General features: G+C 37.3%; 1 protein-coding gene across 2 annotated transcripts; it reads right to left on the bottom strand.

Annotated features, from left to right (window-relative positions):
* Positions 1 to 1,333: 1,333 nt before the first annotated feature.
* PEX1 (peroxisomal biogenesis factor 1) lies at positions 1,334 to 25,667 on the bottom strand. 2 transcript variants are annotated; one of them, XM_083826923.1, is made up of 24 exons: positions 25,400 to 25,667; positions 24,169 to 24,312; positions 22,250 to 22,333; positions 21,896 to 22,010; positions 21,034 to 21,806; positions 19,659 to 19,778; positions 18,081 to 18,204; positions 17,700 to 17,809; positions 16,581 to 16,681; positions 14,942 to 15,074; positions 14,131 to 14,227; positions 12,782 to 12,952; positions 12,136 to 12,290; positions 10,930 to 11,119; positions 10,541 to 10,710; positions 9,569 to 9,703; positions 8,989 to 9,053; positions 8,105 to 8,247; positions 7,923 to 8,026; positions 6,720 to 6,896; positions 4,795 to 5,025; positions 3,176 to 3,376; positions 2,754 to 2,884; positions 1,334 to 1,787 (listed from the first exon to the last, which is right to left on the bottom strand). In XM_083826923.1, exons 1-24 carry the CDS (start codon positions 25,526 to 25,528, stop codon positions 1,703 to 1,705), a joined length of 3,888 nt encoding a protein of 1,295 aa, XP_083683049.1. In that variant the 5' UTR covers positions 25,529 to 25,667; the 3' UTR covers positions 1,334 to 1,702. The 2 variants fall into 2 exon arrangements, with proteins under 2 accessions (XP_083683049.1, XP_083683050.1); XM_083826924.1 differs by having other exon boundaries at positions 10,541 to 10,707.
* Positions 25,668 to 25,690: the final 23 nt, after the last annotated feature.

The raw sequence follows: 25,690 nt of genomic DNA, 5'->3' as shown, positions 1-25,690 counted from the left end.
AAGATGATGATGCACACAGAAACTACATCCCGAAGGCCACAAATACCCTAAATGAACTATTGGACCTCAAAAAGGAAATTAAATAAAATATATATATGAAGATCGAGTTTTGACACAGAACTCAAGCAGAGAAACTAGTTACAGCTTTCCAGCTGCTGTACTTCATTAACAATATCCATGTTTTTTTGCCCCTCCTTCATTACAAGATAAATTACTTCCAAGTACCTTACATTTACCACAGTACAAATGTGAGTCAGCATGGAGCATCTGACATGCTCCTTTGCAGCAGGTTGTTCAACTCGTATTCGTATTAACCTCTACGGCCATTTAAAACAAACTTTAACACACACACAAACACACACAAAAACAAAACAAAACAACAGAAAAAAAAAGAATGACACCATTATATTGGAAAGATGAACTCAAGACTGAGGTAATCTAGAATATGGCTCTAATATTAAGCAAATATATAGCCAGCTTTTAAAAGTAAGTATGGTGTTAATGACACAGTGGTATTGAAAAGAAATTACTACTTTGTAGTAATGCAATAAGGATTTTCAGTTTCAAAACCCACTGAAGCAAGAGTTGAGCATGAGTAAGAAGCAATAGCTTAGCTAGATGAGAAGATCCGGGGTATTACCTGCTACAAGCTAAGACTTGTAGTATATCAAGGCTATGACTTATCTGCAGCAGGATGTAAGAATAAGCATACAAGTAACATATTTTCTGGGTTATTTGCTGGCACTGAACACTGGAACTACAAATAGTAAGTGGCAGTAACAAATATAGCAGTCACAAGGATAATCATATGGTCAATATTATGTGTTCTTACCATTACTGACAGAGCATTACACACATAAATGAATTAAATAAACTGTTACATGTAGTGACTTATGGGAAACATCTCTAATTTTCTTCCTTTCCTGGAAGAAAGCTTCCTTCCCCTGCTGTCCACCTCCTTATCAGCTGAGAATGACAACTCTTAAACAACCTGATTGTAAGAAAGCAGTGGTGAATAACTTCAGGATGTAACATTAGACAGCTTCCAAACATCAGAGATTTTTCTGAAGTCTCCAAGAATAAAAGATGGGGTCAGGAAGATATAGTTGCAAAATGCAACTTGATATTCCTCTGAATAATTAACAGTGGTAAAAGACAAAGATAAAATTATACTGGTTTGTCTTACTATTTTTCTTTTATGGCTACAATTGTTCTGGAAGTATTAGAGTAGTTGTCTACCAATAAACATCTGAACTATCACCCTTCTCTAAGCCGTCCAACAGCTGCTATTTACAGAACAACATTTACAGAATGTTTTCAAAATGTTTCCTGCATTAGATATTATAGTTTATTCAAACAGGATGTAATTGTTATGAGGAAATAAACAGGGAAATCATTATTAGTTTTTTTGGTAATCATATATTCATAAAAAGCAATACTAAAAATTTTATGTGATAAACAACTGGACATAACGTAACAAATGCTCTCTCAAAAATTTAATATTAATCTGCAGGAAGACAATTTTCTTCAAAATAAAATGTGAAATAATTTTACAGCATGTAAACTGAAAATAATTTTTTCTTCAATTGCTGCATTAATAAATCCATATGAATATAAATAATCTGATGTAATCATTTAAATATCAGGCTCACATTTGTCATTTCCATTTACAGTTTAGTAATTACAAGCACATTAAAAGTTACTAAGCTAGAGTCATTTTTTGTCCTGGTCTGTATGTTGAGCCAACTTGTCCTTTCTTCTTCTTGGGATTCTGAAAATCCTCGTACCTTAAAACAGAAAAAGATATTAGCATATTAGTCTGAAACGATTTTGTTTGCATATGCCTCTTCAGATGCACATTAATGCAACACAGAACTACAGATGTTTGTTTATATTTTCACTGATGTGACAAATGAACATCTCCTCAGACCTACAAGACTAGAATTTTCAACCACTAATCTGACTCGGAAAGCTTTCTCCTCAGCTTTTTTTTTTTCTTTTTTTTTTTGAGGGATATGGGGGTGTAGGACTCACAGGGGTGGGGAACAGAAGTGGACTGGATCCTAGGGAGCATCCCTCATTCTCCTTCTTTCCTTCTCTCTTTCTTGTGCTGTAATATCTGCTTATCTATGTATCAGCTGAGGCAGAACATGCCTTAACAATTTCCACATCCATCACCGAACATCCTGATGCCAGCGTCCAGCTTATTCACTCCAGTCATTTTCTAGTCTGAGATGATACATTTTCATTCTCACTATATCTACTCCTCTGCATATTATTATTTTTTCTGTGGGAACACACGTGCCAAGGACTCAAAACCAACATACCTCTTCCTGAATACTGGAGCTAACAGAGGCCACAACTGAGTCAAACGCCAGCAATTTGAAAATATGCTGGACTGCTACTTGAGGTGACCTGGCTTTAAGTCTTACAGAATCAGAATCTTCTTGTACTGGTATAGCTCTTAACATAATACAAGGTTTTTCTGGTTTGTGATTGAATTTCTAGGTCCTACATTAATGAAAACAAACAAACAAAAATACAGTGCACTGGTAAAAGAATTTCCCCTTCCCAATGTGTAACTTCTGAATTTCTGAAAAAAAAAATGCTGTCAGAAACCACTCCACTCTTCTGCCATTCCCCACATTAAATAACTATTGTGTTTCTGATGAATAAGAAATATGAGAACACCAAATCTCCACTGAATTCACAATTAAAAAAATAAATTCACACGCACAAAAAAAAATACTTACAGTTCAGTAAGATTCTTCCAGTCATCTTGGCTAATGGATGGTCTTAAACCCTCAAGTGCAGTCATCAAATGGGACTGAGTAATAATCAAAGTGTTCTTGGCAGGCATGGACTGATTAAAGGTGCTGTCCTCCTTGAAAACAGAGCCAGGAATAAACAATGAGAAATTACCAAAGATCAAATACCTAGTGCCATGAATATCAGTAACTCTGGAACCTCCTCAATACATATTATAAATAAAATCACTTATTTCCCCCCTATATTAATAACACAAATCTGGCTTGTTTTCCTCAAGCTAGGTATCATTTATCTTTGCTATTTTTGTTACATTATATTTAATGCTATTGCAGAAATTATTTTTTAGAATACCAAGAAATGTTGGGAGAAAAAATGTAAGACTAAATAATAAACAAAACTGCCATACTCCGTTCTTGCTTCTGTAACTGGCTCTGATAGCACTGATTTCTGTCCTCAGGTGCTCTGTTTGCTGCTCCTGATTATTTTCCAGGGAGTCTTCTTGAGAGGTTGTTCTAAGCATTGAAAGTTGCGATGATGCTGTGTCTCTTTGAGACATGCTGGTAAAATCGTGACTTATGGAGTTTGGTCCAGACAAACACAAAGAGCTCTAAATTGATCACAAGGAGAAATACATTAACTCATTACAGACCCAAAAGAGCAACTCAGCCATTAAGATTTAGCTCATTTTCCAGCCAATTTAATTCAGTATAACCTTGCTTCCACCAGCAAAAACTTTCTCTTAAAAATGTATCACACACAACTTTTTGCACAGAAAGTTTCAGGTTAATTTGCCAAGATATTTGGGGAAAGTACAAGTTTGAAAATAAACTGCTTCATCTTTGGAAAACATCTATATTGTTTTGCAATGGCCTATGTCAAAAAGAATAAAGGTCTACTAAACCCATTGTTTTACTTATGTATGAAAATCAGTGGTTCTGAAATCTGGGAAAGTTTCTGTAGTTAGCTTTGGAATAACTCACAATTTAAATATTTATCACCTCCACATTTTCTGTGCACTGGATAAAACATGCAACTTTCAAGTTCAACTGTTTTAAGAGCTTGAAGTCTTTGTAGCCCCACTGAAGAGTTTCCACAGTTAAAGGAAAATTTAAGTCTCTAACGATACATTACTGGAACACTGTCATCTATACCGCAAGACAACAAATACAAAAGCAACCTACAAGGCTTAGCAGTCAGTAATTACTTCTCCAATGTCAGAAGAAGCTATTTTTGGCTTTAAGAATCAATGCAAGACAGTTTTGAAAACAAGATTCTAACACCTTTGATAACTACCTGTAATTACATTTCTACAACAGATTCTCAAAATGAATGGATCACATGCAAACTCTGAAGTCATCTCTTCAATATAAGGAGATTGGAGAGAGCATATTCTGTTTTGCTTACCTGGCAGCCAAGTGAGACCAGCCAGCCTTCTGCCCCTAAGCAGAACCCTACCTCCAAGTTAGCCACAGAATGTGCCGGTTTCTCCACTGCAGTAAGAATTCCATTCTTAAGAGCAACAATGGAAGCTAAGATTTTCTCCTGTTATTTACACAATCTTGTGGTCAGATTATTCCATTAATGAATGGTCTACCAGAAACTGAAAAGTTGCTGATTTTTATGATCATGAGAGCTAGATGGTGATTTTTTAGTGATAAAACCTTTTTTTTTTTTAGTTTAAAAAATTAAAAAGCTGTTTTAGTAATAAACTTTGGAAGGCAACAAGCCCTTAGATCAGACAGTAAGACCTAGTATGAAAACAGTTTGCCTGATTATAAAGCATTAAGTAGTATTTTGGGGTTTCAATTCAAAAGTGCTTAAAAGTTGTAGAGAAGTCCATACTGTATTTTGTTAGATGGCATCCGTCTTGGTTTATACTCTGGACCACAAGGTATTAGATGAAGACAGTTTCAAGGACAAAGCAGACATAACTGTGTTTATAAAACCCTACCATTTGCCTGGTTCAGTTTTTCTGCTTCACAACCAATAATATTTAGAGAATTCAAAATATTGAGAGTAATTTACCAGTTCTGAAGGAGTTCCATTTCCTAGTTCTGATTCATAAGAGCTTCCAAAATAAAGACGATACATGTTGGACCTTGGATCTTCAGGAATCAACTCGGACATGTCTAAAGAAATAAGAGATTGCTCTAGCACTGCTTCTCCATCTACTGCTGAGTCATCTGAGCCACTGCTGTGGTTTAGAAAGACCATGGAAGACAGGCTGAAGTCACTATCAGAACTAGAACCAAAATCCTGTGAGAAAACAAAACAAAACAAAACAGAACATTTAGAAGTATTAACTCACAGCTAATTGCAAGCTGAAATACATTAAAATATTTAATGTATAGTCCAAATGAAAGTATTGATTTGCATTTGTTTCTAGCAATCCGTCCTTCTCTGGAAGTAGAATTCCAAATGTTTGGCTAAGAAAATCCAATGCCTTTAAGCACAACTTTCCATCTTTATGGCAGAACAGTATTTAGAGGAAATAATCTTAAGGTTTTATTTATTTGCTATGATCTGTCTTGCCCACTCAGTAACAGCAAGTGTCAGGAAACTTCATGTACATTTTCTGTCGTAGAACTATCATTTCTGGCTTGACCCTTCCCTGCAAAGCAACTTAGTATCTTGTGCAAAGTGGTCTGGGAGACTGCGGTGAGTCTACTTTTACAGTGCCTAATCACTCTGCTCATCTTCAGTCATGGTAACACATTTTAAATGATACAGAAATTGCAATTGGTGCTTTACACTGGTGTCTGCAAAAACTCTTTGATCGTGCACCCCTATCAATAAAAAAAGTCAGAGCACCTCACCCAATATATGCATATTTATTTGTAAATCATACGCATGTACTATTTAAGTTCTAATACCCCCCCCCCCCCCCCATCAATGGATTTTCTTGCACATGCTACTCTGGAGACTATTACTTTAGACAACAGCCTCCTTTTAATGATGGGGATCATCATCAGGTATGCCTACAACTACTTAGGTCAGCAGCACAGTGTTTAGAAATAGCCATACGAAGGAACAGCAAAACTGAGAGCAGTGTAAGGACACTCTGCCTGTGGGGGGCTGTCCTACTTTTAGTGTTCTATCCTCTTCTCTTAATTTCATATTCTCCTCATGCTGATGCTACAGTGAAGGGACTGTTATGGAAGGTATGCTGGAGATCCCTCCCAATGCTAACAGTTGGATACTCAGAGCCCCATCGCCTGGTAAATCTGGTGCAAAAAGAACCTGAGAGCTCTCCTTGCTTTTATGACCCTGACCCAACACCTCCTTTTGACTTCCAAGTAGGAGAAGCCATGCCTGGCCCTTCCCAGCCAGAATTAAAAATGTGAGGGGAGGTGGCTGAGTGGAAGCTAAAAGAGGAAAGAGGCCTGTCAGTAACATGAGGGATAAAAACTAAGGGTGGGATCCTGTGCCTTGGAAACATGGGTGTTAGCTGGTGCCTGGAATGTAAGACAGAGGAGGCCCCTTCTGATATCACTACCCTCTCGCCACTTCTCCCTAAACTCAGATCACACTCAATTTGTCAGAACAACTTCATAAAACCTACCAATTCCTTGCTTCCTCCACCACCCAAAATATGCCAGCTCAAAACTGAATTTGCCAGATGCCCCAAAACTATGAGAGCCCCACGCCCTTGATTTGTCAGTCAATTCCTCATAACAATGCTAAATAATTTTGCTAAAAATTGCTAAAATAAATTTTAATATTAAACATTTCTCATAAAATCAAAAAACGTTGTCTTTAAGAAGCATTTAAACTAATTTGTTACATTATTCTCACATGATACAGTAAACATTAAGATTTTAATCCTCTATACAGGAAAACTAAATATTATTAAACAAATTTGCTTAGAAAAAAAAAGGAAAAGAATTAACTCTTTCAAACATATCAACATCAAAATAAAAAGAGACGTCTTCTATATCAGTATTATTTACCTGTGTTAAACCTGAGCCTAAACTATTATGTATTGCCTCTAACTGGGCATTGTATAATAAAGCTTTTAGGTCAGCTCCTGTGAACTGATCTGTTTTTGCTGCCAGATACTCAAAGTCCACATCGCTTGCCAAGGACAGAGAATGACTGAGAGCTTTTAAGATTTCATAGCGTGAACTCTGTAAGAAGAGAGGGGAAAAAAAAAATACTGTCAATAAAGCAACCTGATATTTTCTTTCTCCTGACTTCTAAATAGTGCTTTGCCCCTGTTACAAACACATTCCTATCTGTGGAAGGAATTACCTTTTTTAACAGATAATACTACCCTAATGATAATACATATTGGACATACTGTGTAGTAAACAATCTTTAAAATATAGGCATAAATTTTGCTACTTTTCCCTGACAAGTCTAAAAGAAACTGTACCAAACACACAGTGTGCAGAGAAATACATTTCTCTAAATACCCAGCTAATATCTAGGATCTTAGTGCACAGGAACATCTTCTTCGTGTACCTTTATAGAATGAAATGATGTGGCATTTGTTAAACTTTCCAACTAATCTGAAAATGAACAGCACTAATTTTTAAGATAACATGGGGAATCAAAGATACACGTTGTACAGCCTTAAGGGCCTGATCCAAAACCCACTATAACCAGTGAGAATCATTCCCTCCCTGGCCAGTGACATATCTGTCTTCAAAAGAACTTGAACATTTAAATTAACTGTGGGTAAAGAATGGTAGAATTGTCTGGATTCAGAACAAAACTGCTCTGAAAACATCAGATAATCAAGGGTTGGGTTGTGAATGCCTATGGTTCATCACTTCAAGCAAACAGCAGATCCATTGGATTTGTAATTCATAGCATGATGCAGAAGATGATAAACACTACCCTACTGCCAATTCCTTTCTGCAGACTAGTTTCCTGTTAAAGATATTTTTTAATCATTATTTTTTTGAATCAGTTAAATCCACTGGAATACGATTTGATCCTTAAGACAGTGGTAAACAGTCTTTTCCCAGTTTTATACTAACTTACTGGCACTAAAAAACAGTGAATTTGTATATATAACTTGAGCTGTGCAAGCAACTCCACTTTGGCCAGATATGAAATGCTACAAAATATAAAGAAATGGAGAATAAAGACCAGTAGTTTGATTTTTTTTTCCCCTGCCTGTCATGTAAAACATTTTGTTTTCTCACCTGATCAGGAGGTGGACAGTACAGGCACTTATCCAGTCGACCTGGCCTTAACAAAGCAGGGTCGATCAAATCTGGGCGACTAGTAGCAGCTAGGACGTAAACTCCTTTAGGAAAGTGTAGAAAAATATCATTAACACTTGCTAAACTTATGTGTATGAAGGGGCACACAGATGAATTATTACCTTGTAAGCCTTCCACACCGTCTAACTGAGTCAACAGTTGGTTAACCACCCGGTCTGTAACTCCAGTGTTGTCATGACCTCGGCGAGGAGCAATAGAATCAAACTCATCGAAGAAAACAATGCAAGGCTTGGCTGCCTGAGCTCTTAAAAACAAACAAACAAAAGCCAGTTAAATGTAGCCAGAGAACAGAAAACCGGTTTCCCACAGAAGTTAGAGATTCTTAAGAATCGGATTTCTATGCGATTGCGGCTCATTTTTATGACATACCTTGTACTCGCTTTTTCCTTTCTTAAGTACTCAACTGTGTTAATGAAAGCTCATGAAAGCTTTAAAATCCAGTCACTTCAGATGACATCTTGGCTTAAACATATCTGCCTCTACATTGTAAACTACACAAGAAGCAAAGGACATGAAGGATATCTTTTCTTTTCTTCCCTTCTTCATTTTTACATTAGTAAGCAGTGAGGCTTAATAAGGACAGATTTGTAAAAACAAAACTACCGGCACTAAGAATCTCAATACCAAGTCAAGTCTGATTCTGTTTACTGAATGTTCATTACTAGCTGGAGTACACTAGTCTATGTCCTGGACTTATCTGAAAGGAATTCAGCACCTATTTTCCACAACAAATCTGTGATGTGAACCAAAGCACTGTAGAGAAATGGGAAATCAGCTTCAAAAGTGCACTCTTGATCCAAACTGTTCCTAAAAAAGTTCTTAAAAATGGTCTTGGCAAACTCAACATGACCATCTTGTTTGACACAATTGTTTATTTCAGATACTTTTGTGATTTGACACCATAGCTCTCCAAGAACAAAATTATTTCATGGAGCTTCAACCAATAAAATCTACTGATAATATCACAAATCTTTACAAAGCCAACCTGTTAAAAATATCTCGAACTGCTTGCTCACTTGCTCCAATGTATTTGCTGAGTAGCTCTGGTCCCTAAAAAACAGAAAAGAATATTCATGATGTGTTTCTTTTAATGTGTAATTTAACATCAGCATAAGTTTAATATATTGGAGTGAATTTTATTTTAACCAAGAGAATGGCAGCACTCCAATTTGTTCTTAAGCAGTTATTTCAATTTTTCTACTATAACAAAACGCGTTAGAGTATCACAAGGTAACAGTTTACATTGCATTTTGAAAATAATTAAAATGCATTGCCAAACTTCATTGTCTAGTGGAATCCAGGATCTTTTTATTTAAAAAAAAGTAAATAAATTAAGAATATCTAGTTAAATTTTATTAGTCTTCCTAAAGAAAAATTATACCAAAAAAATCTCAGTCATAGAACTGTGAAGCTCCAGAAAGTCAGACAGATGCTTGGATATCCAGAGGCATTCAGTATTTTAAATAAGCTTCTTACTTTAATTTTATTAACTGAATGAAGTAGCTCAACATAATTATGAGTATGCGGTTGTGAAGGCAAAATACCGATCTTAAAAATCTTGTTACCTTGACACTTATGAAATTCATTCCACTCTCTCGAGCAACTACTCCTGCTAACAGTGTTTTTCCTGTTCCAGGTGCTCCATATAGCAAGACTCCTGATCTCTGTCGTATAGGTAGGTTTGCAAATAATTCTGGATACTGGAAAAGAATGTCAACAAGACACGTTCTAAAATATGTGATTATTCTGTAGTGTACTGAAATCTCATGAGTGGGGATTTTTGTTCAAAAAGAATTTTAATTTCTTTTATCCACTTTATTATCAAAAGAGCTCATTTGGACTGCTGTAGTTTACTTGGGGCTGAAGTGGGTTCCTAGACTTCTTAATTACAAGTAGTGGCATCTTCTAACAAGAAGAAACAGGACAGAATAGGGATGTATCAGAGTTTTAAAACATCCATGCTAGCACTTCTAAATTTGTATTTTGATCACTGACTGGTATGATCAAATTATATAAAGTATACGACAAAAAGATTCTGTCCACTGTAAGAAAAAACGTTCAGTCATTTTTCTGAAGACTGAAATGAATGGCTCATCACAATGTTGGCCAAATTAAAAGGGAAAATTGATGGACTGGCATTCACCCAGAAGACGGCACTCCTCTAGCAAAAGCACAGAAGACGACAGTTGGAAATGTTATCTTCAGAGAACCTAAGCACAAGTCCCTGTAAAGAAGTGTGTAACAAAAGAAGATGCTAGGAATATGTCAGGCAGGGGATGTAATACTGCAATATTCCAGAACAACAGTTCATTTGGAGAAAAGTACAAGCCATTGCCTATTGTTTTTGGGAGAGGGAAGGGGAAGGTGAAAAAGTTTTCCAGTAGCTGAAGATAGTTGAAGAGTGAGAAGCTACAAAAGTAGCTTAAAATCATACCTGCCTTATTTCTGTCAAATACTGTGTTGCACCTTAAAAATAATTCTTATTCTACTAACAGTATATATAAAATTCAAGTAACTTATTTAAAAGAACTGCATACCTTTGCAGGTAACATGATGGTATCCACAAGTATTTGCTTCACATCTTTTAAGCCACCAATCCTGTCCCAGCCAATGTCTTTAGGCTTATGAAGGTTGACATTTCTCAGAGCTAATGGAGTAAAATCTTTTAAAGCTTTCTGAAAATCCACAGTTGAGAGATTCACTTCTGCTTTACAGAAAAATGAAAAAAAAAATCCTCACTATAAGTAACAAATACATTTTAAACACGAAACAAAATCTGGTGTTTTATTTGGGTGTTATTCAAAGGTTGTGGATAACAAATACATTTTAAACACGAAACAAAATCTGGTGTTTTATTTGGGTGTTATTCAAAGGTTGTGGATAACAGAAGTTAGACTATGAAATCTAGATTTTGTTGTGAACATACCATCATTTTGAAATGCATTCGGGTTAGAAATACAGGCATGAATGGCACGGTCAACCAACACAGTAAAATCTCTAGCAACAAAACCTTCTGTTTCCTTTGCAACATATTGGAGGTCAAGATCAGAGAACTTCTTGATATCAGAATTCAGTTTATTTTTTATTATGGAACACAGCAGCTCACATCTTTGCTTCTGAAAAATAGAATTGTACAACAAGTGCATTTTCACTTTTCTGTTTATGTGGATTTTAGAAGTTCAGAAAACAATTACATATGAGTTACTAAAATTTCCTTCACCATTTTAGATATCACCAAATCTTCAAATAACAAAATCTGAGCAGACATGAATATGAACAAAAGTCAGTTCTTCAGCTGAACTTCAACAAAATCACCGGTTTTATGACTTCAAATGTTTACCCTGGCAGTTATCTTAAATCTAACAACAATAATGAAACAACCCCCTGCTCCTCAGATTCTAGTGTTTTACTACACCCATTGTTTCTGTTTCACAGGAAAACAAAAATCTTTCCCTTTGCGCTGATACATGCAGGTTATACTGAATGTGAAAACTACTGCACTAGATAAAATACATCTGATAATTTGGTATCTTTTAAGATCTTGACTTTTCCACTGACACTTCCTCCTTATTCATGTATTAGTATTAAAAAAATGCAGACTTGCAAGAAGTGGGAGAAACCTACATTGTATCTAATGCAGAACTGCTTCCTTGATAGTTTTTATTTGCTTGTCTATGAGAGAAGACAAGCAGGCAGGAACTACTTGTGCTAAATACCAATGAGTTGCCATGACTATTTCATATCATTAGGATATATACGCATAGGTACAAACAGTCTACTTTCTCCTGCAATTAAGTTATACTGTTTATTCTTTCCTTTTCACTTTTCCAAAAAAGACTACATTTAAAAGTGGAGGGACATAATTCACATAGAAAAATAACCCCAAACCTTCCCATAAAATTAATATTTCGTTTTAATAACATTTTAACATTTAATTCAATTGATTAACATTTAGGGATATACTTACTCCTCTGAGCAGTGTAAAAAACACACTTCGGTTTAATCTCATTTACCTAACTGTACTGATCCACATGTTTTTTAAAGCTGTTCCTCTAAAATCCCTTTACAGGTAACAAGGGGACATACATTTAGAGGGAGCAAATTAACCAAATTAATAAATACCTGAATTTACCTGATCTGGAGACTGGATACATTGGAAGCACTGAAATATGTGTGTGCCTTGAGCTGAAACCAGGGAAGGATGTAGGGCATGTTCAGACTGACTTGTAGCAATGAATGCAATCAAACTCCCCATGGAAATAACTTCTTTTATCAGATCTTTCAAAACTAAACAGATAACATATTGCTCCATGAATTGCAAAATAACAGGAAGACTCTGTATTTGATAATACACATTTCTACTGTAGTAGCATTAACACATACAAAACGTAACAAATGAATATTTGCTTTATCGCCATTTATAAAGGCTTTTCTTTAATAATAATAAAAACAAATAAAAACCACCACCAACAAAAACTAAAATAACAACAACAAAACAGCCGGACAATATAATTATTTTTTCTAGGACAGTACATTCCATAACTAAAACTTCACTGGAAGTGCTGTTTAAAAGCTATATTTGCAACGTAACTGATGCTATCTATCACAGGATATTAAACATGATTTTTCTGTGCTATGAACTCTGCTCTACAAACATACCTCATGGTCCAGAGGCAATAATGATCCAGACAAGTGTCTAGCTAGGACAGTACAATTCAGGTGCCAGAAATTCTAAGCTGCATTACATTTTCATCCAGAAACAGGTAGTACAATCTTACCATAAGCAAGTCTATTGCTTTGAATTGTTTCAGGGCTGTTCTCATGCTCTGGTGTGGAAGGTACTCCAACAACCTGATCAAGATCATCCATTAAAAGGATGGATGGTTGTCTCCATGATGCTTCTAAAAAAGCTTCTTCCACATTTTTCCTTATGTTTCCTAATCTTTTTCCTAAAACAGAAATACAGTTTTAATGACAAAACATACCAGGGAAAAAACAAACAAACAAACAAACAAAAAAAAAAACAGATTGACTTACAGCTTGCTCAGGTAATACTCCAATGGTTTGGATTCAGCTAACTTAACTGCACTCCTACAAATCAGATATCTAGTTTAAGCCAGAGTCTGCAGTCAGTAAGGAAAGTAGGCGACACGTTCCATCAAAAAAGTACTAGAAGGATCACTCTGTCCTAAAATGTGATTAATCATCTTTCAGCAACCGCTAGAGGAACCTACAGGTATAATTTCTAGACAGTTAAAATACAGAGCAGTGTCAACAGCACCCTAAATTAGCTACTGAAGAGTCCTGCAATTTGAAGAATTTTTCAGCATGAAGGACCTAACTCTTTACTGATCTTTCCCTTTTTCTCTGGAGAAAGGATCGTAGTAGGGACTTAAGCAGAAAGAATATAGGCATGCAATATAAGGGCTCTGTAAAAGAAATAATCAAAACCAAAAAACACAAAAAAACCTCTGTAACAATACAGTTCATTATCCTCTGTGTCCATAACACCAAGACTATTGGTGAAAGCCCATTAATGAAAGATTAAAAAAGCCTTTTTTGTCCTCTTCCATCTTTGGCAATACACTTATTTTAAACACTAAAAACCCATGTATTCACCTTATCACCAAGTATTCATCATCACCTATAGTCATGACTATTAGACGACTACTGCTAACAAACATTAGAGTAGTACACGTGCCAGCATAAATCTGGCTTCAGCTGCTTGTTTGTTTAGTTCTTCTTTGGTGCTCATGTCATTTCTTTCACTGAGTAACACAGGAAGTCCTTAACATTTAGGATGTTTGACATAATATTTGTTCCAGCTAGCACAGCTGAAAAAACACACAGTTCAACTTGCAACTTCTTCCTCTGTTAGAACAATTAGAAATAAAGAAGGAATCACTGCTTCAATTTGGTGGTGGTATGAGGGACAGAAACTGCTAAGTGCAAAATAAGCTTAAGACAGTTACACTTTCATTAGACTGTTTAACTTCAAGAATCTCATTTCCTTCCAAAAGTATTAACAATAAAAATTGAAAGATAAGACAGACTAAATATGGTAATTTCAATTATTATGGTTCTTCATCACACAGCACATTTGAGAATGAAACACTTATTATCATACCTCTTAAAGCTTTGCAATCAATCACTTCTACATGAGCATCCAGTCTATCAAATGCTTCTTTGCAGATGGCCTTCGCTAGTGTTGACTTTCCACTTCCCTGCAAAAATAAATGTGAGCTAACATAAAGTTACACAACTATTTTCTCCTGTTTTTGTGGAGTTTTTATCAGAGCATACACAAGTGAAGCTGGGAAGGCTAGGCACACCTTAGTTTTAATCCTCACCAGAAGTATATCGCTATTCTGTCTCTGCATCACTTGGTAGAGACCAAAGCCATGGACTGAAACAAGTATAAGCCAAATTTAGGGTGGATATCTCCGCTAACATTCTGATTCCACTGAGCTGAGCATTAAAGCATCTATTGTTATGGGGTATTGTGTTAAATGGATCACTGCAAGAGGCAACAGGAAACTTAAGAGTATCAACTACACTGTCATTTTATGTTAGAACATAAGAGCAAATACTGTGTTCTTACCTTCATTCAAATATTTAAGAGACAGAAAGTGTCTGTTATACCATAAACACAAAGCATATTAATGACCTATGGGAATAGACTGAAATTGCATTGCTAGCAATCTTTAAAGTTTTACTTTATTATATTATATTATATATACATTTATATTTCATGAATGTATTTATATATATATATAAAATGTTTTACTATGTTAGCTCTGTTCAGCTGACTGCTCATTTTTCAGCTTATTCTTTAATTCTTTGAGTTTGCATGGTATCAAAGAAAACTAATGAAAAGTTTTGTAACTATGGAAAACTTTCTGGGAGGGTTTGCAAGTAGAGAGTAGTAAAGTGCATACCTTTCCTCCTGTGATTAGTACCCCTCCACTTCGCAGTCCCACAGCAATACCAGCCAGTTTTTGAGATAAAGGACGACCCAAAAGGCTGTGGCTTATGTGTTCAAAGGAAGATGTTCCTAATTTGTCCACTCCCCTGCACGGCAAAGAAACAATTAAATGGCCTAGGGTAGCATCAGTGCTCATGATGTAAATATTAATAGCTAGCAGTACAGTGAGGTTACAATGTTGGCAATGTGAAGCAGTTCACATTTTCAACAAAAAGATAAAGAGAATCCAGTGTGAAGAATTTTTTAATTCTTTTTACATCAGTAAAAACATTTATTCTGCAGGGGCAACATAGAGGGCACAAACACACATTGCAGAACATCCCTGTTGTGCAACTGTTATCTGCTCATGCTATGCCACTCCAGCAGAAGGTAGGTCTCAGACAACAGAGCTGACTTCAGCTTCTGGGGCTTCATCTATTTTAGAGTCCGAGTAACAATTTACTAAGGAATGTAACAAAATAGTAAAACATGGAGCACACCTGAGGCAAAGAACTCCACCTTCTCAGAAATAAAGCAGCACTTAGCTCATTGGAAGAGATCTTTGCCCCTTACCTGTCCTAAATCTTTGTGACTTTTGACACACCTTTCAGGTCCACAAACAGCGAGGCTCTAAGTTTTGTATTTCAACTTCAACCGAAATGTTGCACCATGAAAAATGAAATGAACAAATGAAGCCTGGTTTCTAACATCCCTACCCTACCACATCATGTCCCTGCCACACTGGCCCCTTTCTGCCAGCCCTCAGTTGCCTTTTACAACGCCGATAGCATACTACCACAATACTCCAAGTCTCTCATGTCCCCTCTGCCCCATTCCTACCTCGCTTGCTACACAGTACCACCGTCTTCCCTCGTACTAATTAAAACAGCTTTATACATCACTTAGCTACTGGCTGTGAAAGAGCCAGTGCGTCCAAGGGCTAGTTCCAAACTGCACCCAGGCCCCCAAGCAGGTTAACCGACTAGCTGTTGAGCTCACACTACACTTTTTACCAGTGCAACTACTGCTTTGAGTTCTTCTCCACAGCTGTCAATTCTGATAAAAATTGTAGGAACAAAATTCTTTGAGACCCATACCCATTTCTTAACTTTGGTTAAACATGTAAATAGGTTTAAGTTACTGTGGGAAGCAGATTGACAGACAGACTGCAACACGTAAGTCTGGTTGCCTTTGGAAACCCCAGATTAAAAAGTAATCTCCAACAGCTCCAGTATTCCTTAATGCTACACAGAGGTCTACTTCACACCACTTAGAAGCACACCAAGAGCCACTGAACTATCAGTATTTCTTTTGAAATTTACAGAGTTCTGAGACTTCCCATCCAATTGCCAGACATGGTGACCTATTCAGCATGTAAGTTTAAGTCGTCTGAAGTTTTGTATTCACTTCAGTAAGACTGCTCAGAGGACAGAACTAAACATCTATACAAACAAGAATATGGGCTGAGCCTGACACAAGCCAAAATACCAAAAGATGCAGTGGTGTTTTTTTAAGATCTGGCTTACTTTAAAAAAAAAAGTGCATTTTCACCAATATTCTTTTTTCTTTAATTTCCATTCAATCACATGTTTTCTACTATGAAAACAACTCACCCTAAATGGTCTAGTTTGTGGTACGGAAGGCTCCTGTCTGTATCGCGCATAGGTGGCTGGCTGTCATCATCAGCTTTTCTAGTTAGAGGATGTAAAAGAACCTACAATAAAGGAAAATGTTAATACTTTACACAGAAGGGTATACAATTGACTAGCCTTTTTTGGATTCGGTGTAATTTTGCCTGAAAGAAAGACGCATTGGCAAAATGGCATACATATAACTATTTCCAAAATACAGTTCAGTGTTTACAATGATGTAACAAACTGCAATTAGATATTTGGCTAAGTGCACTTTATCCCAGACTGTGCAGCTCATCATCGAATTTCCCTAGCTGCAGCGTTGATTCTTCTGCTGTACCTTCCTTGTTATGCTGGCACAAGCCTTGTGAGGCAAGACAGTAAATCACACAAGGAAATTGATCTAGGTGAAAAGTAGCCTGACAAAACACTTGGCTTTTTATTTTTAATTTTTTTTTTATTAATCCAAACGTATTTTTCGACCTGGTTTACCAGGGACCTAGTATGAGAAGCTGAACTGGCAAACAGGGCTAACAGAGAAGTTCACAGATAGGAACAGGCTGGTAGATGCTTAAAGCTCACAGTGCTACTAAGGAATATACATTGTCCTTTCATCTTAATACCAGTCACCAGCATGATTTGTGGAAGTCTTCTACTTCTCTACCACCAATACAAATAAAGCCCATTATACTTCTGTTGAACAGGAGTTCTACGTTTTGCAGAAAAAATATATTCTGAACAGCCAAATGGGACCCCTTAAGTTTCTTCTAAAATTTAACTTTATCAGCTTAAAAATGAAAAAAATATTTTCCCACTACTATACACATAATCCTGAAGTCGTGGGCATTTGCTCAACCAGAATTACCAACGGACACAGTAATCCTAATGTTAAGTAAATATTTAATTTTCTGAGAAAGACTAAAAAAAGTCTCACCAATGCCTCAGGCTAAAAAGAAACATACAAAGAATGCAAATACAATTTAATGAACAGACTGACATTATTTATTTAAAAAGGGAAAACAATATATGATACATATAATTTATTTGTAACCAAATGTAACAATTTAAATTACTTGGTACCTGATACTATGTGATATTTACTTGTATAGTAGTCTTTTGCAGCAAACTGGGACTCAGCATAAAAATATTCTCAGACTTATTTTCTTCCATGTGAGCAGGATGCACTACACTAAGGACAAACTCCTCCATTCCTGTAAAAACAAGGAACAGCTACTAAAATTCCAGACAAATTTAGCTTTTATTCCTCACAAGAGAAAACATTAACATATTTTGAAATACTACAGTACAATCCAAAATGAAAAAAAGGATAATCATTATTAAAGTGTAATTCATGCTTACACTTTCAGTGTAAAGAGATAACTGTTACATTAAATGTTGTATATAGAGATTAAAGGCATTGCCCAAGTAAAATCCATAAGAGACGGTTAAGACAGCTACAGCTGGAGACAGTATTATCCTTACCTTCCTTAACATGCAGATGTATACAGTCTGTGCTAGTCATTATCCAGGGAAGATCATCAGTAGCAGAATCCTGTAGCCAAGAACTGAAAGCATATTTAACATCATCTTCGTGTATATCTTTATGCTACATAAGAATATGTAGAGAAAAAGAAAAATAAAACAAAACAAGGTGTTAGTAAGTAAGACTCTTTTCTTCCTATGCATGGAGTGTTTGTTTTGCTTATGGTAGTAGAGATATGGAAGAAGATGAAGTTTCATTTATTTGGAAAATAACATTTTGCCAACAACCACCATGTCTATCACCTGCTCTACAGAAAGCACCTGCCTAGTCCCTGCTAGAGCAACAGCTGACTCTTCAGCCACTTTTAAAGATTTTATCTTTGGAACACTGATGTGAGGCAAGGAGGAGTTTTATAGTCTTGTTTTACTTGTCTTGTATTGCAAGATCAAAAAGCACTACTCAGTTCCCAGGATTGAAAGGGCACCTAAGTTATGCACCAACATTGACCTGTGACTTATTTTGGGTGCTCACTGCACCCCTCTCTTTCTTGTATACCCTGCTTCCTATGCAGACTACCCTGGGCTCATCTTGATGGGGGCAACAACAAATTTCAAAAAGCAAGCAAAGAGACCACACGACTGACCCCAGATCACCTAGGTAAATGGAAGAGGAAAAGAAATTGAATATGAATCTCAGCTGAGTTCCTAATCACAGAAGCATAACTCCTGTCTAAAAAGGGGACGGGAGGGCACTGTATTGGAAACATATAAAAGCACACACAAATACTTTGTGTGATTTTAGCAAATTACTGAAAGAATGCTTATTTTAACTCCGGTGTATATCTTAAAAAAACTTATTTCAACTATTCCTCTATAGGTAAGAAACAAAAAAGACTATCGGGAATGAAGAATAAACCATGCATAAGGTCTGCTATGATGGGAAATGGCATATTTAAGGTTTTGAGGAGCAGCTAACATAACAGATAATCAGGCCAGTATCACAGAGAAACAAGCATGTGGTACGTTTCGAAATATTTTTCATTCCAGATCTACACCTGACAGACCATGAAAATGGTGCTAAGTATGTTTTTACTGTCACAGATGCTCACTCAGTAGACACATGAGGGAGATTTAAGTATGTAACCCCCAAAAATTAAATCTTTAGCATTAGGAAAATAATTAGCATTAGAAGGAGATCAAAATCTAAGCAGCACATTAAAAATTACAATCATTTTACTGCAATTCTTTCTTAGGAAATCCACTGGCCGCTGCAAGATTTGAAGAGCAAATGCATGCCTTCTCCCACAAAAATTAAAAATGGGTATTTCCACTTTTAATTTATGATTCTTTGTTATTGTTTTTACGGGCTTAAATGAATACACTTAAACTTGCTAGGTTGGAACCATGTACTGCAAACGCAGTCTGATGCAAATTATTATTGATTATTGTTGTTATAACAAATAAAAACAAATAAACATTACAAAACCAAACCAAACCAAACCAAACCAGCCTTGACCAGAGCAATATTAGTTTTTTTCCAGTATGTGAACAAATACATGACCAAGAATATCAACTCACTAAGTTCTGTCTGGGTTGCAGTCTAAGAGATACAGGAATTTTAGGAACAGATTCAACTGACTTAATTCGGACTGTTGAATGTATATTGATACGTAGCTTTTTTCTCAGTGCATCTGGAATCTAAAACATTTGAAATAAAAGCAAAGAAAAAGGAAATATCAGACAATAGAACAGTTATAACATTGCATACATAGTATGGTATCAGTATTCTTAAAGTGTGGCAAGAATGTTTTAGTAAAGGAAAAAAAAAAACAAAACAACCAAAACCAAACACAAAACCCTTTCATTTGCTGATTACAATTAATTTTACATGGGCAGGTAGATATAAATAATCCATTATACAGAGCAGAGCTAAGCACATCTGCAGTACAGAGAAATCCAATTTCTTTAAGTTGTACTAGTTTGTTTGCCCTTTAAAAAGGAAACTGCTTTTCAAACATTCTGTGTTATTTTAAACATATTTCCAAATCAAAAACATCTCATAAATGTTTATTAAACCTGAAAGACTTAACAGTTGCTGGCATTTGGAAATTTGCTGTGTGTCTCAAAAGTTTTAGTGGTAAATACCACTGCAGACTTTTTTCTCAGCCTCAATGAAAATAAGCAAATGTTAAGGAGTATAATATGCCGGAATAGTCAAACGGTTATTTGGAGTGCATTTGATCTGTTTTTGTTGATCCTGTACGTGCTTCCAGAAAAGAATATAAGCAGGCTGTAGTTCTGTCAGAACAAGCCAAAATGTCAGTGTCTACGCACTGGGACTGGGCCACCTTACAAAATACAGTATAAAAACTAAGATAGTTTAAATGATATGAAAGCTAATTATTTGATAGTAATTTAAGATTTTAATAAAAGCTTTAACAGTATATAAAAGCATTTCTTAACATCATTTACCAATAGGATACATGATCCCATTACTTTATAGTTTGATGACACATGAGTCCAAAGCATATTCTAAAGTGATATCTAATGGAAAACAAAGAAACAAAACCAACAACCCACCTCGTTATGCATTACTGAATGTACGTAAATAAATACTTTCATGTTCTCATGAATACAGTGGCTGCCAACAGAATTTGAAGAAAATATGCACCTCTAGCAACACTAAAGTATTTTCCCCATTTGGTGCAAAAATGCTAAGGACACAGAAACCCAGAGTACGCTGTATATCTCAGAAGATAATGGTAGCGTAACACAGAATTAGATGTCTTAGCAAAGCATAGGTCTACGAGATATTATTTGATTCTAGTGTACTATATTTGAGAGCTTAACGCAAAGCCTATATCCCCAAACTATATACTAACTAGCCAGTTCCACAGTTATCCAGTAGAAGATATCCAATAAAAAGCCCAGAAGATAGTGTGCTCAAACTGACCCAAACTCTTCCAACATGTAGGGTTTCCCCACTGTTGCCATACTCTATGACACTCTTTAGGTCTTCAAATCCGTTCCAAACGATCTGCACAACAGATCCCTCACTGGATGCTTGACTGCTATTAGAATCGGAATTATTTTTGTCTTGCGGACTAGTCAAATGTTTTTGCTTTTCAACTGGCAGATTTTGCTTTGCTTCTTGATGACGCTGTCTTGGGGAAAGCAGCTCATTAATTTTCCCGTAAGATACTACGGCATTTGGCTCCAAATCAATAAATTCTAAATTCCATGGAAAAATATGAATGGCATTGTATTTCAGAAATGCATGAGTGGCTGATGCATTCTGTACGCTGGGAGGCTGGGACTGACATACTCTAAAAATGGAATCCATGTGAATTAAGTTCAGCAGCTTGTCTTTGAAGGTGCCCATTTCATCTTTATCACACAAAGTCTTTTGTTTCTGCTCAGGTGTACGAGAGAAAATGCTCCCTATGTAATTCCACATATCTGGGAGAACATTTGAGCCAAATGTCACATTTGCATCGGCCTTACTCTGTTCAGGGACTCCTGGATTTAAGTGAGGTTGGTTGGCTAAAGGCTCCTTTACTGTTTCTTCGTGCTCCATGTTATTTTTCACAAAGCTTTTGAGCAAGACGTCACTTTCCGTGAAAGGCATGCTGGTGATGTTCTCTTCAAGTTCACGTGTTTTGGGGCGTATCAGAAGTTCCGTGCAGGGTTCTAATCTCCCATAGGGGGCTGCTGGCATAAGTGTACCTGAGTACAAACAGAACAGATGAATGAATGCATCCACTCTTGCAGAACAGCTCTCTCAATGTACCACATCAGCATTCAGTGCTGCTTACCAATTTTGATGTAAACGTGAGTGTGCTGTTCAACCCATATAGGAAAGATGGCTTTTGGAAATACTATTCGAATTTGGTCAAGAAGATGTCTTTCAAGAGAGGAAGCGTGCAGTTCCTGGGAAAACGTGATATAATTATAAATTAAATACTACATATATTTTGAACGTTTGAAGATAAAAACTACATGTCTCTTTCTAATACAACATTAGAAATATAAAGTACAATGAAAATGTACCACATTTAGTATTTCCTTAGGGGCAGAAAAAGAGTAGGGAATTACGAAAAAACTGCTAATGTCTACAGTCTCTGTTATCTCTAAGAAAAAGACATGAACAATAGGGAAGGTTTTATTACCAGTATCTCCCAATCATCTGCTGTGAGTGGTTCCACTTCTACTTGCTGACAGGAGGAGACATGGGAACAGGGTTCAAGGAATACCTGGCAAAAGTAACAGCATTTGAAATACTGAACTTCTATTTTTAAAGACATAAAGACTCCATCTTTAACTTAGCTAGAAAACGGACATCTCTTTCATTATATGTTTTCACTGCCTTGAACATACACCTTAATGATATGAGGTAATTCATAAGCAGAAGATGGAAGTTCAAAGTATTGGAGACATTACATTGGGCATGCCTGGGGACATCAACATGCTGTGAATGGAAGTGAATGTGCAAAGCATCAAGAGCTTTATCAGCTGATAACAAATTTTCAACGCATACTGATCACAGAACCATTTATATATTTTTTTTAATGTCCTGGAAGCTAGACTGATGAAAAATCCATTGAGTTGTGCATGAATTCAAGTAAGGCAAAAAACAGCTGAAGAACTGAGGAAAAAAATACAATACAAAACCAAACCTAGCTTCTTTATGAAAGGTTTCACGGAAAGCAGCTCCACTTCCACAGAACAATTTAAGGTCCTGTGTATCAGGAAAAACAGTAAAAGCTACCATGGCTTAGGGAAAACAGATATGTTTAATGCTTTCTCAAAATACATTTCAAAAGTTCGTTTTTACCAAATGTTCCATTTGACTGAAAGTAACAATTTTCAAACAGTATCATGTCATGCATTTTTAAATATTTTTTCCTTGAGATAAAACTATTTCTGTCCTCTGATATTTATTTATTTCAGATCAGCTTTTATTAAAGTAGCAACCTATTTTAAACTCCTGCAGGTCCTCAAGTTTGAGGCAAAAGTTGTCAGGCATTCTTTCTCTCCAATGTGGTAAATAGAAGAGCATATTATTATGAAACACAGCAAACGTACACTTTCTGAGTCCAAAAAGATTACAAAAGTTTCCAATTATTCTATCAATTGTACAGACAATTATTTCCAGGCAAGAGTTGAGTGTTCTTAGGTTTCTGTTGCCAATTTTCTTTTCCTGTTGAAGATTATTAATTATTAGAACAAAAGTTACTTTGCCACTGAACTAGTTAGTCTTACAGTTCTACAAATAGTTGCATCATTTCTAGACAGAATATGCTAAAAAAATGTAAACAAGGTAAGACAATACACTGCTTTTGAGCCACTGTTTTATTACGCTGAATAAAATTTACAACAGGAGAACTGGCATATATGAATATACCAAACAGTAACACCGTGTAGAGTAATACTCTTCTACTCATGTTTAATTTTCTCCCTATTAATATAAAAAAATCTTGGGATATTGAAATATTAACAGTCCCATGACAAAAAGCTTTGCCTGCTTCCTGGGCATCTCTCCAGCTTCTCTCTGATGAAAGAATAAATCAGAGCAAGAAATTCAACACACAAGAAATAGGAAGCAAATTTAAATACACATTCAAAGAGAAAAGACACAAGGATACACGTTGAAAGGGAAAACAGGGATGAAAATAAAAGCCCAAATAAGTCAGACAAGAAGAAATATGTTATCAATAATTACTTAAAAACGACAGGAACTCCAGGCAAAATATTCTTATAATTCCTAACCTGTTTAATTACTTTATGTTTTCCTAAAATTAATGGCACTGCAAACAGTGCCTGCAAGTCTGTGAGAACCTATCCATTGGCCTATCCTACTTTAATTTAGGTAGTTGTTACCGATTTAACAAGCAAATCTTTTCACAGTGGAGATGTTTCCGGATGGTTATCTTTTTTCCTGAGAAGATTTAAATGCAGTAATTGTCTAAATACATGTAAAGAAGGTCATAGCTAATTTGTAACTTATTACCTTTTCAGGTATCTTGCACGATACGTATTATTAAAAAAAAAAAAAAAGAAAAAAAAAGAAAAAGATTGCATTTCAAACCTGATCTCCAGCTGCAATGCCAAGTTTCTCTGCTAAATGTCTGTTAATCTCTGCAGTGTTTTCACTCTGGTGACCTCGATGCCTCATTTCTATCCAGCTCAAAAATATAGGCTGATGACCGCAGGATATTTTCACAGCTTGGCCCTATCAGTTTTAGAGAAATAAGATAAATTAATGCCATAACTGACTATGTACAGAATGAAGCTACGAGACTTTAAAGCAGTTACATCCTTTCTCCCCCTCTCTATTGATGGAGAATTTGTCAGACATCCAGAAACCGCAGCAGGAGGGAAGCGAACATGTGTGCTGGATTTCTTGCGACACGTACCTGCCCTTCCCTGACTCTCTTTTACTATGCCAAAGGGCAGGATTTTCCCAATCTTGGCAATTTTGCCTCTGTGCCATGTCTTTCGGCCCTGAAGGGTTAGCGTGACCTTGCAGGAGATGTTGTACCAGAGCTGCTCCCACCCTCCCCACATTCGCCCCGGATTTCTCCTCTTTAACACTGTTCTTAGGGATTTTTTTTCTCCAGACTGTCTATCCTGCTAGCAAGCCCTTAATCCCTAACTTCTGCTCGTTGCGTAATGGATGCACACAGGCTTTGCTTGTGTTTTCATGTGAAAAGTTACTTAAACAGTAAGAACCCCTTCCTGCAACTGGGACTCTGAGTGACAAGAGCCCCAATGAACACATAGTGGAATACCCATGCATGCCAAGAATTATGATTCTGCCTGCATTTACCGTCCCAGTTCCCATGTGAATGCTGAGGAATGTGTTATGGGTGTAAGAATCACAGCACTGAGGGACACAAACGACACCACACAGCGTAAGACGGCGCTCACAGGCAAACTCCAATCATTTTATTAAGGAGAACGCGCGGCCCAAGATGCAGAACCCTCGGCGAGACGCCCCAAGACCGCGCCTCACTAAAGCAGGGCCGAAAAGCGGCACGGCTCGGCCCCCGCTGCGCCCCACAAGCCGCCACCTGGCCCCCCACCCCCCGAGGCCGCCATGACGGCCGCACGGCCCCGACCCTGGGGCGCCGCCGCTACGGGGTCGCCCGGGCCCCGTCGCAAGGGGCGCCTCGGGGGTGGGGTGGGCGGGGCTCCCCGTTGCCATGGCCACGGAGCAGCCACCGCCCCGTCGCCATGGCGACCTCGCCGGCAGCGCGGGGGGGTGGGGGAACGTTCTCCCAGAATCCTCCGCGCTCTGCCCTCGGCCGGGCCCGTACCTGCTGCAGGCGGAGGTGCGAGGCCAGCGCGGGCGGCAGGCGCAGGAAGCAGTCCCGGGTCCCGCTGAGGACGAGCGTCACGGCGGCGGCTCCGGCCGCCCCCCCGGCGGGGTTCCCGCTGCACCACATGGCGGCGGCCGGGCCGGGCCGGGCCGGGCCTCGCCACCCGGCGCACTGCGCGGGGCTGCCTGCTGCGGCGGGCAGGACCCTCCCCTCCCCCCCCCCCGCCCCCGGGACAATGGTACGGCCAGCCGCCGGCCAATCGGGGCGCGGCGTGCGCTCGTTGCCTTC

The sequence above is a fragment of the Anser anser genome (assembly GCF_964211835.1).
Source record: "Anser anser genome assembly, chromosome: 2".
NCBI classification, from domain to species: domain Eukaryota; kingdom Metazoa; phylum Chordata; class Aves; order Anseriformes; family Anatidae; genus Anser; species Anser anser.
Note: the sequence above shows the minus strand (reverse complement) of the source record. Positions and strands in the feature narration are given on the sequence as shown.

Bases quoted from the DNA above. Each gene is read 5' to 3' on its own strand.
- PEX1 (XM_083826923.1), bottom strand. From the start codon at position 25,528: ATGTGGTGCAGCGGGAACCCCGCCGGGGGGGCGGCCGGAGCCGCCGCC. The intron at 19,779-21,033 runs GTCAGTTTGAGC...CAAATGTTTTAG, and splicing joins TACATGTTGGAAGAGTTTGG to ATTCCAGATGCACTGAGAAA. The intron at 16,682-17,699 runs GTAAATATCACA...CCTTTATTGTAG, and splicing joins TGCAAAAGACTACTATACAA to GTTCTTTTACATCCTCTAAC.